The sequence below is a fragment of the Mesoplodon densirostris genome, chromosome 7 (assembly GCF_025265405.1).
Source record: "Mesoplodon densirostris isolate mMesDen1 chromosome 7, mMesDen1 primary haplotype, whole genome shotgun sequence".
Taxonomy (NCBI): domain Eukaryota; kingdom Metazoa; phylum Chordata; class Mammalia; order Artiodactyla; family Ziphiidae; genus Mesoplodon; species Mesoplodon densirostris.
This window is the reverse complement of record NC_082667.1, coordinates 70,734,206-70,752,972: the sequence shown is the minus strand read 5'-3', so window position 1 is coordinate 70,752,972 and position 18,767 is coordinate 70,734,206. Positions and strand designations below refer to the sequence as shown.

The following is an 18,767-nucleotide window of genomic DNA, read 5'->3' as shown; positions in this document are numbered from 1 at the left end:
ATAACCTCATCCATCAGAGGGCAGACAGCAGGAGCAAGAAGAATTACAATCCTGCAGCCTGTAGAATGAAAAGCACATTCACAGACAGACAAAATGAAAAGGCAGACGGTTATGTACCACATAAAGGAACAAGATAAAACCCCAGGTAAAGAATTAAATGAAGTGGAGATAGGCAACCTTCCAGAAAAATCATTCAGACAAATGACAGTAGAGATGATCCAGGACCTTGGAAAAAGAATGGAGACAAAGATCGAGAAGATGCAAGAAATGTTTAACAAAGATTAGAAGAATTAAAGAACAAACAGAGGTGAACAATACAATAACTGAAATGAAAACTACACTAGAAGGAATCAATAGCAGAATAACTGAGGCAGAAGAACAGATAAATGACCTGGAAGACAGAATGGTAGAAATCACTGCTGCAGGACAGACTAAAGAAAAAAGAATGAAAAGAAATGAAGACAGCCTAAGAGATCTCTAGGACAACATTAAACTACCAACATTCACATTGTAGGGGTCCCCGGAGGAGAAGAGAGAGAAAAGGACCTGAGAAAATATTTGAAGAGATTATAGTCGAAAATTTCCCTAACACAGGAAACGAAATAGCTACCCAAGTCCAGGAAGCACAGAGAGTCCCAGGCAGGATAAACCCAAGGAGAAACATGCCGAGACACACAGTAATTGAACTGACAAAAATTAAAGACAAAGAAAAATTATTAAAAGCAGCAAGGGAAAAATGACAAATAATATACAAGGGAACTCCCATAAGGTTAACAGCTTATTTCTCAGCAGAAACTCTACAAGCCAGAAGGGAGTGGCACGATATAGTTAAAGTGATGAAAGGGAAGAACCTACAGCCAAGATTACTCTACCTGGCAAGGATCTCATGCAGATTTGATGGAGAAATCAAAAGCTTTACAGACAAGCAAAAGCAAAGAGAATTCAGCACCACCAATCCAGCTCTACAACAAGTGCTAAAGGAACTTCTCCAGGTGGGAAAAACAAGAGAAGAAAAGGACCTACAAAAACAAAAACAAAATAATTAAGAAAATGGTAATAGGAACATACATGTCAATAATCATCTTAAATGTGAATGGGTTAAATGCTCCAACCAAAAGACACAGGCTCGCTGGATGGATACAAAAACAAGACCCATATATATGCTGTCTACAAGAGACCCACTTCAGACCTAGGGACACATACAGACTGAAAGTGAGGGGATGGAAAAAGGTATTCCATGCAAATGGGAATCAAAAGAAAGCTGGACTAGCAATACTCATATCAGATAAAATAGACTTTACAATAAAGAATGTTACAAGAGACAAGCAAGAACACTACATAATGATCAAGGGATCAATCCAAGAAGATATAACAATTATAAATATATATGCACCCAACATAGGATCACCTCAATGCATAAAGCAAATGCTAACAGCTATAAAAGAGGAAATTGACAGGACACAATAATAGTGGGGGACTTTAACACCTCACTTACACCAATGGACAGATCATCAGACAGAAAATTAATAAGGAAACACAAGCTTTAAATGACACAATAGACCAGATACACTTAATTGATATTTATAGGACATTCCATCAAAAAAAAGCACATTACACTTTCTTCAAGTGCACATGGAACACTTTCCAGGATAGGTCACATCTTGGGTCACAAATTACAAGTAATGAAATGGAAACTGTGATTAAAAATCTTCCAACAAACAAAAGTCCAGGACCAGATGGCTTCATGGGTGATTTCTATCAAATATTGACAAAAGAGCTAACACCCATCCTTCTCAAACTCTTCCAAAAAATTGCAGAGGAAGGAACACTCCCAAACTCATTCTACAAGGCCACCATCACCCTGATACCAAAACCAAAGATACTACAAAAAAAGAAAATTACAGACCAATATCACTGATGAATATAGATGCAAAAATCCTCAGCAAAATACTAGCAAACAGAATCCAACAACACATTAAAAGGATCATACACCATAATCAAGTGTGATTTATCCCAGGGATGCAAGGATTCTTCACTATATGCAAGTCAATCAATGTGATACACCATATTAACAAATTGAAGAATAAAAACCATATGATCATCTCAATAGATGCAGAAAAAAACTTCTGACAAAATTCAACACCCATTTATGATAACTCTTCAGAAAGTGGGCATAGAAGGGACCTACCTCAAAGTAGTAAAGGCCATATATGACAAACCCACAGTAAACATCATTCTCAATGGTGAAAAACTGAAAGCATTTCTGCTAAGATCAGGAACAAGATGAGGTCAACTCTCACCACTATTATTCAGCATAGTTTTGGAAGTCCTAGCCATGACAATCAGAGAAGAAAAAGAAATACAAATTGGAAAGGAAGTAAAACTGTCACTGTTTGCAGATGACATGCTACTATACATAGAGAATCCTAAAAATGTCACCAGAAAACTACTAGAGCTAATCAATGAATTTGGTAAAGTTGCAGGATACAAAATTAATGCGCAGAAATCTCTTCCATTCCTATACACTAATGATGAAAAATCTGAAAGAGAAATTAAGGAAACACTCCCATTTACCATTGCAACAAAAAGAATAAAATACCTAGGAAGAAACCTACCTAGGGAGACAAAAGAGCTGTATACAGAAAACTATAAGACACCCATGAAAGAAATCAAAGATGATACCAACAGATGGAGAGATATACCATGTTCTTGGATTTGAAGAATCAATATTGTGAAAATGACTATACTACCCAAAGCAATCTACAGATTCAATGCAATCCCTACCAAATTACCAGTGGCATTTTTTACGTAACTAGAACAAAAAGTTTTAAAATTTGTATAGAGACAGAAAAGACCCCAAATAGCCAAAGCAGTCTTGAGATGGAAAAACAGAGCTTGAGGAATCAGACTCCCTGACTTCAGACTATACTACAAAGCTACAGTGATCAAGACAATATGGTACTGGCACAAAAACAGAAATATAGATCAGTGGAACAGGATAGAAAGCCCAGAGATAAACCTACACACCTATGGTCAGCTAATCTATGACAAAAGAGGCAAGGATATACAATGGAGAAAAGACAGTCTCTTCAATAAGTGGTGCTGGGAAAACTGGACAGGCACATGTAAAAGAATAAAATTAGAACACCCCCTAACACCATACAGAAAAATAAATTCAAAATGGATTAGAGACCTAAATGTAAGACTGGACACTGTAAAACTCTTAGAGGAAATATAGGAAGAACACTCTTTAATATAAATCACAGCAAGATCTTTTTTGACCTACCTCTTAGAGTAATGAAAATAAAAACAAAAATAAACAAATGGGACCTAATGAAACTTAAAAGCTTTTGCACAGCAAAGGAAACTATAAACAAGATGAAAAGAGAGCCCTCAGAATGGGAGAAAATATTTGCAAATGAATCAATAGACAAAGGATTAATCTCCAAAGTATATAAACAATACTAAAAAAACAAACAACCCAATAAAAAATGGGCAGAAGATCTAAATAGACATTTCTTCAAAGAAGACATACGGATGGCCAATAGGCACGTGAAAAGCTGCTCAACATCACTCATTATTAGAGAAATGCAAATCAAAACTACAATGAGGTATCACCTCACACTGGTTAGAATGGACATCATCAGAAAATCTACAAACAGCAAATGCCAAAGAGGGTGTGCAGAAAAGGGAACCCTCTTGGGGCTGGGAATGTAAATTGATACAACCACTATCGAGAACAGTATGGAGGTTCCTTAAAAAACTAACAATAGAACTACCATATGACCCAGCAATACCACTACTGGGCATATACCCAGAGAAAACCATAATTCAAAAAGACACATGCACCCCAGTGTTCACTGCAGCACTATTTACAATAGCCAGGTCATGGAAGCAACCTAAGTGCCAATGAACAGATGAATGGATAAAGAAGATGTGGTACATATATACAATGGAATGAATGAAATTGGGTCATTTGTAGAGATGTGGATGGATCTAGAGACTGTCATGCAGAGTGAAGTAAGTCAGAAAGAGAAAATCATATATCCTATATTAATACATATATGTGGAATCTAGAAAAATGGTATAGATGAACCAGTGTGCAAGGCAGAAATAGAGACAGATGTAGAGAACAAACGTATGGACACCAAGGGGGGAAAGCGGGGTGGGGGGGTATGAATTAGGAGGTTTGGATTGACATATATACACTAATATGTATAAAGTAGATAACTAATAAGAACCTGCTGTATAAAAGAATACAATTCAAAAAAAAATAAAATAATAGAAAAAGAAAGCATTGGTACAATTTATGTCAGAGAATATTTTGCCCATGTCCCCTTCTAGGAGTTTTGTGGTGTCATGTCTTATATTGTATTTAAGCCATTTTGAGTTTATTTTTGTGTGTGGTCTGAGGGTGTATTCTAACTTCATTGATTTTCATGCAGCAGTCCAACTTGCCCAGCACTACTTGCTGAAGTGACTGTCTCTTTCCTCCATTGTATATTCTTGCCCCCTTTGTCAAAGATTAACTGATTGCAGGTGTGTGGGTTTATTTCTGGGCTCTCTTTTCTGCTCCATTGACCTGTATGCCTGTTTTCGTGCCAGTACAACACTCTTTTGATTACCATGGCTTTGTAGTATTGTCTGAAGTCTGGGAGGGTTATGCCTCCAGCTTTATTCTTTTTCCCTTGGATTGCTTTGGCAATTCTGGGTCATTTATGGTTCCATATAAATTTTAGGATTTTTTGTTCTAGTTCTGTAAAAAAATGTCATGGGTAATTTGATAGGGATGATATTACATCTGTAGATTGCTTTAGGTAGTATGGCCATTTTAACAATATTAATTTTTCCAATCTATAGAGCATGGGATATCTTTCCATTTCTTTGAATTATTCTCAGTTTCTTTTATCAGTGTTTTATAGTTCTCAGCATATAAGTCTTTCTCCTCCTTGGTCAGGTTTATTCCTAAGTATTTTATTTTATTTTTTGATATGATTTTAAAAGGGATTGTTTTTTATTTTCCTTTTTGATATTTTATTGTTAGTGTAAAGAAATGCAAATGTTTTCTGTATGTCAATCTTGTGTCCTGCTACCTTGCTAAATTCATTTATCAATTCTAATAGGTTTTATGTGGCATCTTTAGGGTTTGCTATATATAGTATCATGTCATCTGCATATAATGACAATTTTACCTCTTCCTTTCCAATTTAGATACCTTTTATTTCTTTTTCTTGTCTGATTGCTGTGACTAGGACTTCCAATACTATGTTAAACAGAAGTGGTGAGAGTGAGCATCCTTGTCTTGTTCCTAATTTTAGTGGGAAGTTTTTCAGCTTTTCACTGTTGAGTGTTATGTTGACTGTAGGTTTGTCATAAATAGCCTTTATTATGTTGAGATATGTTCCCTCTATACCCACTTTGGTAAGAGTTTTTATCATGAAAGGATGTTGAATTTTATCAAATGCTTTCTTCTACAGCTATTGAGATGATCATGTGGTTTTTTTGTTTGTTTTTTTGTTTGTTTTTTTAATAAATTTATTTATTTTTGGCTGTGTTGGGTCTTCATTTCTGTGTGAGGGCTTTGTGGCCGACGGGAGCCACTCTTCATCACGGTGCATGGGCCACTCACTGTCATGGCCTCTCATTGCGGAGCACAGGCTCCAGACGTGCAGGCTCAGTAGTTGTGGCTCACGGGCCTAGTTGCTCCATGGCATGTGGGATCTTCCCAGACCAGGGCTCGAACCCGTGTCCCCTACATTGGCAGGCAGATTCTCAACCACTGTGCCACCAGGGAAGCCCAATCATGTGTTTTTTGTTTTTTCTTTTGTTGATGTGGTGTATCACATTGATTTATTTTGCATATGTTCAACCATCCTTGTGACCCTGGGATGAATCTAACTTCATCATGGTGTATGATCTTTTTTTATGTGCTGTTGATTCAGTTTGCTGATAGTTTGTTGAGAAACTTTGCATCTATATTCATCAAAGATATTGTCCTGTAATTTTCTTTTTTGATAGTGTCTTTATCTGGTTTTGATATCAGAGTGATGGCTTCATAGAACGTCTTTGGTAGTGTTCCCTCTTCTTCAGTCTTTTGGAAGAGTCTGAGAAGGATTGGTGTAAGTTCTTTGTATATCTGGTAGAATTCCCCAGTGAAACCATCTGGTCCTGGACTTTTGTTTGCAGGGATTTTTTTTTTAATTACAGTTTCTATTTCACTTCTAGTGATTGGTCTGTTTAAATTATCTATTTCTTCTTGATTCAATTTCAGTGGACTGTATGCTTCTAGAATGTTGTCCATTTCTTCTAGGTTGTCAAATTTGTTGGCATATACTTGTTCATAGTATTCTCTTGTGGTTTTTTTGTATATCTGTAGTATCAGTTGATATTTCTCCTTTTTCATTTCTTATTTTATTTGGGTTTTCTCTCTTTTCTTCTTAGTGAGACTGGCCAGAGGTTTGTCCATTTTGTTTACCTTTTCAAAGAACCAGCTCTTGGTTTTATTGATTTTTTTCTATTTTTAATCTTTACTTATTTCCTCTCTGATCTTTATTATTTCCTCCCTTCTGCTGACTTTAAGTTTTGTTTGTTCTTCTTTTTATACTTCTTTTAGGTGGTAGGCTGGGTTGTTTATTTGAGATTTTTCCTTGATTTTTGAGGAAGGCCTGTATCACTATGAACTCCCATTAAGAGCTGCTTTTGCTGCATCCCATAGATTTTGTATGGTTGTTTTAATTGTCATTTGTCTCAAGGTATTTTTAAATTTCCTCTTTGATTTCATCATTGACTCATTGCTTTTTTAGTAGGATGTGGTTTAGTCTCCATGTAATCCTTTTTTCTTGTTTCTTTTCCTGAGGTTGATTTCTAGTTTCATGCCTTTGTGGTCAGAAAAGATGCTTGAAATAATTTCTATACTCTTAAATTTGTTGAGGTCTGTTTTGTGCCCTAGTTTGTGGTCCTAGAGCATGTTCCATGTGCACTTGAAAGGAATGTATATTCTGGTTTTCTGGACACTATGTCCTGAACATATCAGTTAAGTCTTACTGTTCTATTATATCACTTAGGATCTCTGTTGACTTATTTTCTGTCTCTAAAATTGTTCCATTGATATGAGTGGTCTGTTAAAGTCTCCTACTATTATTGTATTCCCATCAATTTCTCCCTTTATGTCTGTTAATATTTCTTTTATGTATTTAAGTGCTCCTATATTAGGTGTATATATGTTAGCAAGTGTAATATCCTCTTCTTGTATTGATCCTTTTATCATTATGTACTGTCCTTCTTTATCTTTCTTTATGGTCTTTGTTTTAAAATCTATTTTATCTGAATGTTGCTACCCCCACTTTCTTGTCATTTCTGTTTGCATGAAGTGTTTTCCATCCCCTCACTTTTGATCCATATGTGTCCTTTGCCCTCAAATGGGTCTCTTATAGGTAGTATATCGTAGGCTCTTGGTTTTTGTTTTTGTTTTTGTTTTATCAAATCTACCACTCTGCCTTTTGATTGGCACATTAAGTCCATTGAGATTTCAGACAGCTATTGATATATATTTATTGCCACTTTAAACCTTGTTTTCCAGTTGATTTTGTATTTCTTATTTGTTCCTTTTTTTTTCTTTTTGGTTTTTCTTTTGTGGTTGATGGTTTTCTTTTTTATTATGCTTGTGTTTTCTTCTTTTTGTTTTCTTGTGAGTCTATTATATGTTTTTGATTTGTGGTTATCCTGTTTTTCAAGTATGCTAACCCATCACCATACCTACTTTGTTTGTTTTTTTTTTCCTTATCTTACTGCATTAGCTAGAATGTCCAGTATGATGTTGAAAAGGAGTGATGAGAGACAATATCTTTGCCTTGTACCTGATCTTTTGTGAAATCTTTGAGTTTCTTAGCTTCATAGACAATGTTAGCTGTAGTTTTTTGTAGATAATCTTGATCAAGTTGAGGAAATTTCCCTTTATTCCTAGTTTATTGAAAGTTTTTTTTTAAATCATGAAAGGATATTGTATTTTATCAAGTGCTTTTTCTGCATATATTGATATGATCATGTAATTCTTTTAGCCTCTTATGTAATGGATTTCAAAACTTTCTTGAATTGCATAAAATCATATCACAATAGTAATAAATCTTTCAGAAATATTCATAGATTTTTGTGATACTTTCAAACAACGATATTGGTAAACCAGCTCTGTGGAAAAAAAAACACCACAAAGCCTCTGATTTGTAGCATCTTCCAATTTATGTGGCATAAATACTCTCAATATTTCCAGTTACAAGGTACCAAATGAGCTCACTGAACGTGGAGTTGGGAGGAATTCCTTACAGCTGTCCCTTGTGAGCTGGTATAAGCCAACTCCAGCACACCACTACTTTCAAGTATAATTTTGAAGAGGTATTTTTCAGTAAAACCTCATCTGAGGATACTGTTTACCATGAGGTTAAAGAAGAGCAAGCCAAGGGAAACTGAGTTCCTGGGACTTTGGAAACCTTTTGATTTCTCACTAAATTACTCAGAAATTAACCCATTTATGCAGCTATGAAAACAATATACTTTCTATGCAGTTTTAATAGTTGAGAAAGTTTTTGTGGCATGAAAACTTGGGAAGCAAGAAGCTAGCCTAAGATATAATTTAATCAGAAAATTCAAGACACATTTCATGTAATTTCATTTATTAAAGAATAAAACTAGAACTTCCAGTATATTCTGTCCAACTATGAAATGCATTTAAAATTTTTAGAAAGAGCAATTCCAACTTTAAAAAAAAGAAAAACTGCTGGACAGTTAAAATACTCTTGTTATCAGATTTTGTTTAAAAAAAATGAAGCAAGGTTATATAGTGAGAGTAGAGAAAGCAAAAGGAAGTGAAATCACCCATGACAATCTGTCATATTAGCGATTATGCATTTCAACATCTGCAACTGAAGTCACAGAAGTCAAAAAATAAAAACAAAAAGACTCCCAAGGACCACAGACTACCTGATGATGTTGCTATAATGTTTAGCCCTCTGTTAATTTCACATAAAAAATAAATTAAGTATAAATAAGGAGGTGAGGGGGCTGGTGTGTGGTCAGGTGCGTTAACAGGTATGTACTCAGAGGGGGCTTGAGAATGAGGCCAAATGCCTTTTGTCGCCCATACTTGCTACACAAAACTCTCCTCCATGTTGCTGCAGAGTAAGAAAGAGTCCACAAGCCGGGGCTGGACCAGCTGCTGGAAGTCAGAGTCCTGGAGGCCTTCAGGACAGACCCCAGCCAATCTACGCAGAGCAGCCTGAGGAGAAAACAGAAGAGATCAGACTGGGCCTTCAACTTCCCTGAGAGATGCATTTCAGTAAGTGGCTCATTTACCAGCCAACTTGAGCTGATCATCACCTTGACACCTTAGTGATATGGTCCTTTTTGTCACTTGGTCACCATAGCAACCTTATTACATAGTCACCTGATTTCAGTGGTACCTCGATCACTAAAGGGGATGTCATCTGAAAATTTTCATGATCTTAATAGTCTTGCCATCTTGGTTTTTCAGTCATCTTAGGAAATTGATTGTTTTGAAGATCTGTCATTTTAAGGATTTGGTCAATTTAGTGACACATTTAAGTTCAAGATTTATCTTAGAGACTGGAACTGCCAGAAGCATCAGTGGAATTATATTCTCACTTCCAGGTCTCTATAGAAACCTTAGAACAGCAAGGGCTATTCATTTATCCATAAATTCAGCAAGGTTCTGAGCAAAGCATTTTGGGATGGGAAGGAGGAGAGAGAGAGAGAGAGAAGAAGGAGGGTCATAAAGTTGAAGGAAATAGAATTTCTGCCACCAAGATGGGGATGAACAGGAAAGAGAAGTGCAGGCAGAATGAAACTACTGCCCAGGTCCCCATACACTGAGTGTTGCACTCTTCCCTGAGTACGCCATCTTGTTTTACATCCATGTGCCCTTGCTCAGATCTTTCCCATGATATGAAACCCCACCCCAACTGTTTTTTAGGTGTTTATTCCCACACCAGACTCTAAGCTCCTCAAGGATAGAGACTGTTTTATTTTTCTCTGTATCTACAAAGGTATGCTGAAAAAAAAAACTGAACAAACGTTGACTTCTACTGCTAGAGTAACCTGAAACTATAAACATGAGCTGTGTACCTACCTAGACCTCTTTGCCAGTTAGCTGAGGCCATGCATACTAAGTGACCAGTGAATATTAATTCCTTCCATCTTTCTCAAGCCTGAACAGAGCAAGGAGCAAGGTGGGAGCTTAAGGATGCCCTTCCCTTGGGAAACAAAGAGAGAGGGGACTATCTTGGGTGGCAGAAGAAGCAAAGAAGGAGGAATGCCCACTCTTACTGAGTGTCTACATAGTATCTCATTTAATCCCCACAGGATACAGCAAGGTAAGTATCATGATATCCAATTTAGAAATAAGGAGACAGACTCAGCAAAAGTGGCCTTCCCAAGATCACACAGCAGCCCAACTCCAGGGCCCTCATACCTATACACACAGAGACAGGATGCTGCAAGCCTAGAACACTAGGTTATAATGAGTTCAAGGCAAACATATAGCTCATTACCTAGACATGAGAAGTAATCTATTGCTGAGAAATCACCAAGTTGGTGAAAAGAGAGGTTGGCTTAAGTTGTCTGTCGGACTAACAGAAACTGCCATGTCCAAGCTGGTTCAAGGAGAAGGGATATGCATCTCTGTTCACATGAGCAGAGTCTTAGACACTGGTGGCAGGAAGGAGACTCCAGGAGACTGTCTCTAACTAGTGTGTCTTGCCTCTCCTGGGGTATGATTTCCCCAAGGGCTAAAAGGCTGAACTCCACTGCACTTCCTGATTCCTCTGGGCTCCAACTGGGAGAAATAACCTTACTGCCTTTGAGTTGTTACAGTAAAAATGGAACCAGGGATCTTCCACAGATATGAGAATATAAAACCATCGATGTATTTTATATCATCAAGCATAAAAATAAAGCAAAAGAGAGGGAAGAAAAAAAGAGAGACAAAGAAATAGATAGAAAATAAACCCATGAAAAGAGAAAATGTAAAAGAAGAAAATAATAGAGAGACAGAAAAAAAGAGACAGCATCAGAAAAACAGAATCAGAAGGAACTATTAAAAGAGAGAGGGCTTCCCTGGTGGTGCAGTGGTTAAGAATCCGCCTGCCAATGCAGGGGACATGGGTTCGAGCCCTGGTCCGGGAAGATCCCACATGCCATGGAGCAACTAAGCCCATGAGCCACAACTACTGAACCTGAGCTGTAGAGCCCTCAAGCCACAACTACTGAGCCTGTGAGCCACAACTATTGAAGCCCATGTGCCTAGAGCCCATGCTCTGCAACAAGAGAAGCCACCGCACTGAGAAGCCCATTCACCAAAACGAAAAGTAGCCCCCTCTCGCTGCAACTAGAGAAAGCCCATGCACAACAAAGAAGACCCAATGCAGCCAAAAATTAATTAATTAATTAATTTTAAAAAAAAGAGAGAGAGAGATGAACTTGGGAAAGAAAAGAGACCAAGCATAACAGGGAGATCAAGAGAGAAAGAGATGGTATCAGAGAAAAAGAGAGCACACCCTGAGGGTGGGAGGATAATAGGAGAGAGATAGGAGGAGGTGAAGAGGTAACAGAGATGGGGGAGAGGACTAAGGGGATAAAAAGAATGGGGGAGGGGAAAGAAGGAGAGAGAAACATCGCTAAGGGAGGAGGCAACCTCTAGACAGAGAGAAAAGCAAAAGCAAAACACAAGAGAGAACTAGAAACAGACCCAAAAAACTACGAAGGCAAATAGATACCCTCCTCTCCCCAGGGTCCTCAGAAAGTGTGCAGGGTTCATCATGAACCCAAATGATCTCAGAGCACCCCCTCCTCAGCACCCAGGAGCTCAAAGGATCCTTCACCCTTCTGAAGCCTTTTACTTGGCCTCCGCTTTCCTCAGAAGGTTAACAACCTTCCCAGCATCTCATTCCCAGACAGTCTGAAAACATGCAAGAATTAAACAAGCCCCGTAGCCCACTGACAGCCGCTTCATTAAGGAAAGATCAATTCTGTTTGCAAGAGGCAATCCATGCTGTCACTTTTCCAGATGTGGGAGATGATAAATGAAATGTCCTCCCTTCACCTGAATAGAGTCTTTGAAACCGGGAAGAAGGCTTGGGGAGGGGCAGGAGAGTTAGCCTCCAACTCCATCCGCCAGGCCAGGCTCCAAGCAGCCCCCATCTCACCAGCCAGGGGGCTGCACTCAAGTATGGAGCCCCTTCTGGGAGACAAATCACAAACACCCACCAACACTGGAGGCTGGGGGATGAGCAGACAAGTCCATCAGTCCCTCAGCCAGGCAAGGAACAGTCACCAAACCCAAGGTCCCATGGAGATACAAGAGCTGGAATAGGGACCCAGCCATAAGAAGGTTCCAGGGTAGAGGGGGAGAAATACAGATCCCCTCCCATGAGCCAAGGTAGCATGACTAGGGCCACAAGACATAAGGGGAGAAAGCATGGCTGGAAACAAGATGGTCAGGGCAAAAATTCAAGACATTCAGCATCAGGCAGGCCTGTGTGTGAATTCCAAAAGCCTCCCCTTATAAGACCTAAAACACAGGATAACACAACATGCTTCCTGCTGGGGAAAACAAAATCCGAGCAGGCAGGTCCAAGCAGCAGAGAACTCCCAGGAAGCCTCAAGGAGGAGGATTTTGATATGAGCCTGGCAGAGCTATAGAGAGGACATCTGCTTGGGACAAGGGCCAAAGCACAGTGTCAGGGTGGTTCAGGGCATTCTGACCCGAGCTGGACAGGGCCTGGAAGCAGTGGACGGCCTTCAGACCCCAGGTGGGTCAGAGCCAGGCTGTGAAGGGTTAAGCATGTGGACAGTAGGCCATAGGGAACCAGGGAAGGGGTGCTCATGGAAAGCTCATGATTGTAAACTGTCATGAGGAAAATGAGGCCAGCAGCCACATGAAGGATGGATTCAGAAGGAAGGGGCTCTATTCAGCATCCAACGACCTGTCTACAAGGAGAAATGTAATCCCTTTACCACCAAAAAGTCCTTCAAGTGATTGAAAATAGAGGCCAAGCCCTTCTGTGTGCTCTCCTTCAAACTAAGGATAAAAATGGAAAAGGACAAGCCCACGTGTCTGAAAGGAGCTTTATAGTTTCTCAACATTTTCTCAGGCCTATTCAGTGTCAGGCAGTTGCTGGCTGCCCAAGTTGTGAAGATAAGGTAGTTGGGGCCAATGATTATGTGTTTGCCAGGTATTAACTGTCTCCATTTACTCACTAGACCAGACAAAATTAAGGTCTGTGAACTTGCATGGAAAAAATTACATCTTTACATTCACTGCCCTCTAACCGAAACAGCCTTTCCTTCAGCTGTGTGTGAATGCAGCAACAGATCAAGATGTCTCAGCGATGCCTGTTACTTGTTCACCGATAGAAATCACAGACACTTTTGTAACTGAGCAGGACCCTATGAGGCCTTCCTGGAACAGCATCCCCCGCCATATCCTCTACCTGTCTCTTGTCTGTAGAAAAACTTTAGTCTCCTAGGCTTCCCCGAGTTCCAAAGAGTACATTTAATCAGAGAAGTGAGAAAATGCAGAAAGAAAGGAAAACAGTCAAGCAAGACAAACTAATAAGAGTTTAACCATTAAACAAAGTCAAGGACCTTTAGTTCCTCCTCAGGGGATATAGATAAAATTCTGAGCCATGTCTTTTGAACTCTTTTACAGGTACTGAAACCTCCACCAGGTGGAAGAAGTTAACTGTATGCTGCCCACACAGACCCCAGACCTGTTGGGACCAGAAGGTTGATGATGCTGACTCCTGATTTACCTCATCACCAACCAATCAGAAGGATGTCCATGAGCTGGTCACACACCCCACAACCCCCCTCCCTTACCCTGTCTTTAAAGAACTTTCCCTGAAAGCCTTCGGAGAGTTTGGGCCTTTTAAGCCCTATCTACCTGGACTCCTCAATTGGCAACCTGCAGTACCCACTGCACTTTCCTTCACCACAACCCAGTGTCAGTCGATTGGCTTTACTGTGCATGGGTGAGCAGACCCAAGTTTGGTTCAGTAAATTACAGTTTTTGGAGGTACCTTCAATATTATTTATGCTCATTGCTAGTGAAGACTTGAGGCTAGCTTTTATTTAAGGAGCTAATTTAAAAGTATATATATATATTAACATATCACCTGCTTTGATAGTCTAATAATTATTTTAATATGATTGTTTTCCTTTTAATTCTATATATTTTACTTTATGCATTTAAAACCTAATACTGAGAAGGGGTCCATAAGCTTCTCCAGGTCACCCAAGGCACAAAAAGGGTGAAGGTTGTTCTGCATGTACCAGAATAAAAGACTCATCAGAGCTGAAATTTTTGTCTTTTTTCCCCCACATCTGTATCCCCAAAGCCCAGAAGAGCGCATGGCTCCTAGAATCACTTAGCAAATATTTATTGAATAAAATTTACAGCACTTAGTGACTTACCCAATGTCACACAGCTCATTAATGGTAAAACCAAGACAGGTGTGTCTGACTGTAATGCCTGCTGCTCCTACCACCATACAATGCCTGTCAGGAGCTCCCAGAAATGGGATGAGCTCAGTTAAAAAAAAAAAAAAAGGATGGGGTGAGAAGGGGCTTTATTGTGAAACATCTTGAAAGACCTCTAGATCCATCCCTTCTCCTGCACAGTCTTTGAGGACAAATCAAAGATCTGGCACCCCCTTCTGGAAGTTAAAGGGCTTTTACAATGGGCTTCCCTGCTCCTGAATGCTTCCAGCTGCTCTGCTGTAGGATTTAATACAGCCCAGCAGGGAGGATATAGAGACAAGTCATGTGTTCCCCGTCTGATGCTGTTGGTACTTTCATGGTGGACCCAAGCATCAAGAAGTTGGGTGGAGACCTCCCAGGATGTGCTAGCTTGGTTGCGGGTGAAGATCCTGGGGACTGGCCGAATAATCCTCTGTCCTGTCCTGTCCCGTCCTACTCCACAAAGGAGGAGGGAGCTACAAAGCTGGAAGAGAACCAATAGAGGGGCTGTATCTGAGAGGAAAGGAGGCTTTCTAACAGTGTCCGCTTTGGAACCGGCAGAAGACATCTTACCCTAGCTACCACATGCTGCAAGCACCATAGCATCACCACCACCACCCAGCATCCTGCCAGCTGGGCCCCTCTGGTCTAGACCTGCTGTTAGATCCCCCAGGACCTCAAAGGTACTAAATGTGTGGTAATGGGGGTTCTCCAGGCTTCTGCCTTTCACATATATGACCTCATATAATTTTCTTCACAATCTTATGAATTAAGTGAAACAAGTATTACTCCTTTAAAGAGAAAAATGGAAATCCAGAATAAGTTGTCTGGCTTACCCAAGCCTGTCGTGGCATAGCCTGTTCCCCTGGTCCCTGGTCTGCAACCCCAAAGCCCAGGAAGAAAGCTGGGGGAAGACTGGAAACTCACCAGGCAGGCCACCAGCACGGCATCACTGTTGTTCCTCTTGGAGGGTGAGCGACAGAGTTCAATGAGGCGGGACATACCTGCGTGAGACACGGGGAGACCCTCACACCCAGGTCGGGGAGGGCCTGGTCAGGCCTGACCCAGAGGTGCTCCCATCTCTCACACACAGTCCTCTGCACGGGGTCCTGTGGAGGGAGGTGGCTGCCAATCGGCAGGGAAGAGGGCTAAACCTCCCCGAGGAGCTTGTCGGGGAGACTTTCTGCTCCCTCAGGTGTGAATGGACCCTGGTCAGGGCCAGGATGAGCTGGAGCATCAAAACCAAAGCCCTAAGTGCCCGAACATTGGCCAGGATGGAGTTCACCCACAGTGTGGAGGAATGAGCCATAGAAGATACTGCAGGTCTTCCTGAGAAAGAACTTCCCATGCAGGTTCTTCTGATTCTACCAGCTATAGTTAACATTTACATCTGTATCAGTGGAACTTCCTAGTACCTCTCCACCCCCAACTGCCCATTTGAGTCAGAAAATGTATTGTGGCTAAAATTATAGAAGACTACGGATTGAGTACACTAATATTTCGTAAGCCTTTACAGAGGAAAGTGAAATAAATGACTTAGCTTTTCAACGCAAATTGACTTTTTCAAACTCTAACAATGGAAAAAAAAACTCATTATAAGAGAGTAATGAAAGGTATGCAGACAGATTCTGTATGTATGTATTTATCCTCCATAGAGTCATTTTGGAGCCAGAACTCTCTGCCACCTCTTGCTGTCCTTCAAGTGCCTGGATGGTCGGCAACACTGCCATCTCCTGCCTCTACTTGGGTGCCCTGTCCTAGCCCTCCAGCCGAATAACTACTGGAGCCACAGCTGAAGAGTTACCTCCTTGTTACATTATTTGAAGCACCTGGATAAGTGTGGGCTACTTCCTCTGTGTGCTAACTGTGCCACTGACATCCTTTGAGCATCGCTCTGTGATACTCGGGTGTAAATTTTTCTTTCCATATCTGCCACCTCCATCAGGCTATAGGCCGCTGTGGTTAGGACGCGGTTATAATCAGTGTTATATGCCCAGCGCTCAGAACAGAGCCTACCATAGAGTGAGTGCTTTGGAAACATTTGTTGGGTAAATAAGTGACTGACTGACTGACTGAATGAGTGATTTAATGAAAGAGTTAATGGTGGATAAATGAAGTAATGAATGAGTTAATGAATGAATGAACAAAAGGATGAACTCATGAGTGAATGAATGTGTGGATAAGTAAACAAATGAGTAAGCAAATAACTGAGTAAATGAATGAATGAGAAAATGAATGAGTGAATGGGGTCCTTGTTAACAGGAAGCCTACAAGTGAGTCACTCTTCTGGCCAACTTAAACCTCTCTAGACTCCTCCTCTCTCTTGCTTCAGCCCCAGGGGAAAGGAGGCTAAGTTGGGGCTTCACCCTGGGCCCCCATGCCAGCATCTCCCAGCACAGTTGGCCCTGCTCTGAGTCCTCTGTCACCACCGCCACCATGAAATCAGGACCGCCCCCAGCCCCGGCGCCCCTCTCCGCCCCTGACACAGCCAGCACCACTTACAACTCAGCCGCACGGCCTCCCGTGCCACATCTGGGTCTCGGCTGAGACGGGCCAGGGTCACTGCAGCCTTCTGCTGGACTCGCTCGCAGGCTGCCACCTCGGCGGGGGTCCCAGACCTTGGCTTCTCAGACAGCAGGCCCATGATAAGCTGCACCCCTGGGTGGAAAGCGATGAACAGTTGGTAGCTGCCCAAGCAGGGAGACTTCCTCTAGGGGCCAGCTGCATAGAGCTGCAGGCTCAAGCAAAGGCTGTCGGGATGACTCGGGGCTCTCAACCACAGGAGGAACTTGGACAAGTCCTCCTCTTCTTCTCCTTCTACCCTGGGGGTGTCTCTGATTCCACATACCAAGTCACTACGCCCCTGGAAGGGACATCTGGAGGATATCCTTTTAATTTCCTTTAAATGCTATTACTGAGCTTTTACTACATCCCTGATGCTGTGCTAAATACACAGTAAATGCACGAACCCTAAAACCTCCCAATAGCCTCATAAACTAAGTACTATATAATAATTTACTTTGAGGCACAGAGGGAGGTGAAGTATCTTGCCCAGGGTCACACAGTAAGTAGCTGTACAGCTGGTATCAGAACTCAGATAATCTGGTTACCCTCCATCACCTCTTCACCCCTGACGCTGGTTGCATCTGAGACAGGTCCAGAGGTAATGGGTCCCCCTGGTGGGAGGTGACCCAAACCTAGACTGGATAATCACTAGATCAAATGTTTTAGAGGGGTATCATGTACTGGAAGAGAGTTGAGTAGTTGGACCGAGACATTTAGGCTTGAATTTGGTCAGCTGAGAACCTCTTCACCCTTCCCTGAAGCCAGATCTGTCCTCTGACTGGCCTACAAAACCACACCCACATCCACTCCCACGTCATGCCTTTGCCCATCTAATTCTTTCTGCAGGAGATGTCCTTTTGCCTCTCACTCTCCATCTAAATCATTCCCATCCTGCAGGTTGTAGTAAAAGTCCATCTTCTGTGGGAGGTATTCCTCAGCTGCCCCCGCCCACACCCTTCTTTCCTGCACAAAGTGCCACTTGCCAGCTTAGAAATTCAACCAAATATGGCCCACAGGTGTATTTTTGCTTTTTTTCTTGCCTTACACAGTGTCTAATTTTTTAAGAAGTTTTTGCTAATATGCAAATTGGGAGATTCCATAAAAATCCAGATTTCTGACATCTGAAAAATTACTTCCTGCTCTGAGAACACTGGGCCCACATTTCTGCATAACAACAATTTGCTGAAAGCTTATTATAAGCTTACTCTTTTAAATGAGATTGATCCAGTCCATGTTGAGCCCACGTCATCCATTTATATCACCTGTGTGGGTCCTGCAGGCATCTAAGTTTGCAACCTGTAACTTAGACCATAGAATCCGAAGGGTCCTTAGAGTTCTTCTAGCCCAAGCCCTGCCTCTCTCCCCCATTTTACAGATGAGTACCTGAGGTGTGGAGAGAGGAAGTGACTTCTCAAGTTCACATAGGAGTCACTTCCAGGCCAGTACCTCAGTCATGTGCCTCTCCAAATCTTACTTGAACCAGATGCAATTTCTAAGCCTCCTAGATCCCAGTTCAGGGGGCAGTGAGTAACTTAGTTGTGGACCCTGAGGTTATTCAGTCCTGAGGAGGGGCCATTTCTCTCTCTGGTGAGCTGTGTAAGTGCCCCATTTCTCCCTCCTACAGCCTCAGGGAATGCTGCAGGCCCTGCCTTTCTTAGCCCCTATTGGCTCTGCCA

The 18,767-nt window shown here is 41.2% G+C and overlaps 1 protein-coding gene across 4 annotated transcripts in view; it reads right to left on the bottom strand.

Moving 5' to 3' along the window:
* Positions 1–8,774: 8,774 nt before the first annotated feature.
* INSC (INSC spindle orientation adaptor protein) overlaps positions 8,775–18,767 on the bottom strand; it is a 134,247-nt gene continuing 124,254 nt past the window's right edge. For 3 of the 4 annotated variants that reach the window (XM_060103879.1, XM_060103881.1, XM_060103880.1), the window contains exons 11-14: positions 17,029–17,184; positions 15,454–15,530; positions 14,482–14,594; positions 8,775–9,268 (exon numbers count right to left, since the gene is read on the bottom strand). In XM_060103879.1, coding sequence (XP_059959862.1) covers positions 9,028–9,268; positions 14,482–14,594; positions 15,454–15,530; positions 17,029–17,184 — 587 coding nt within the window. In that variant the 3' untranslated portion in view covers positions 8,775–9,027. The remainder of the gene's footprint in view (positions 9,269–14,481; positions 14,595–15,453; positions 15,531–17,028; positions 17,185–18,767) is intronic. The other variant, XM_060103882.1, reaches the window with a different exon arrangement.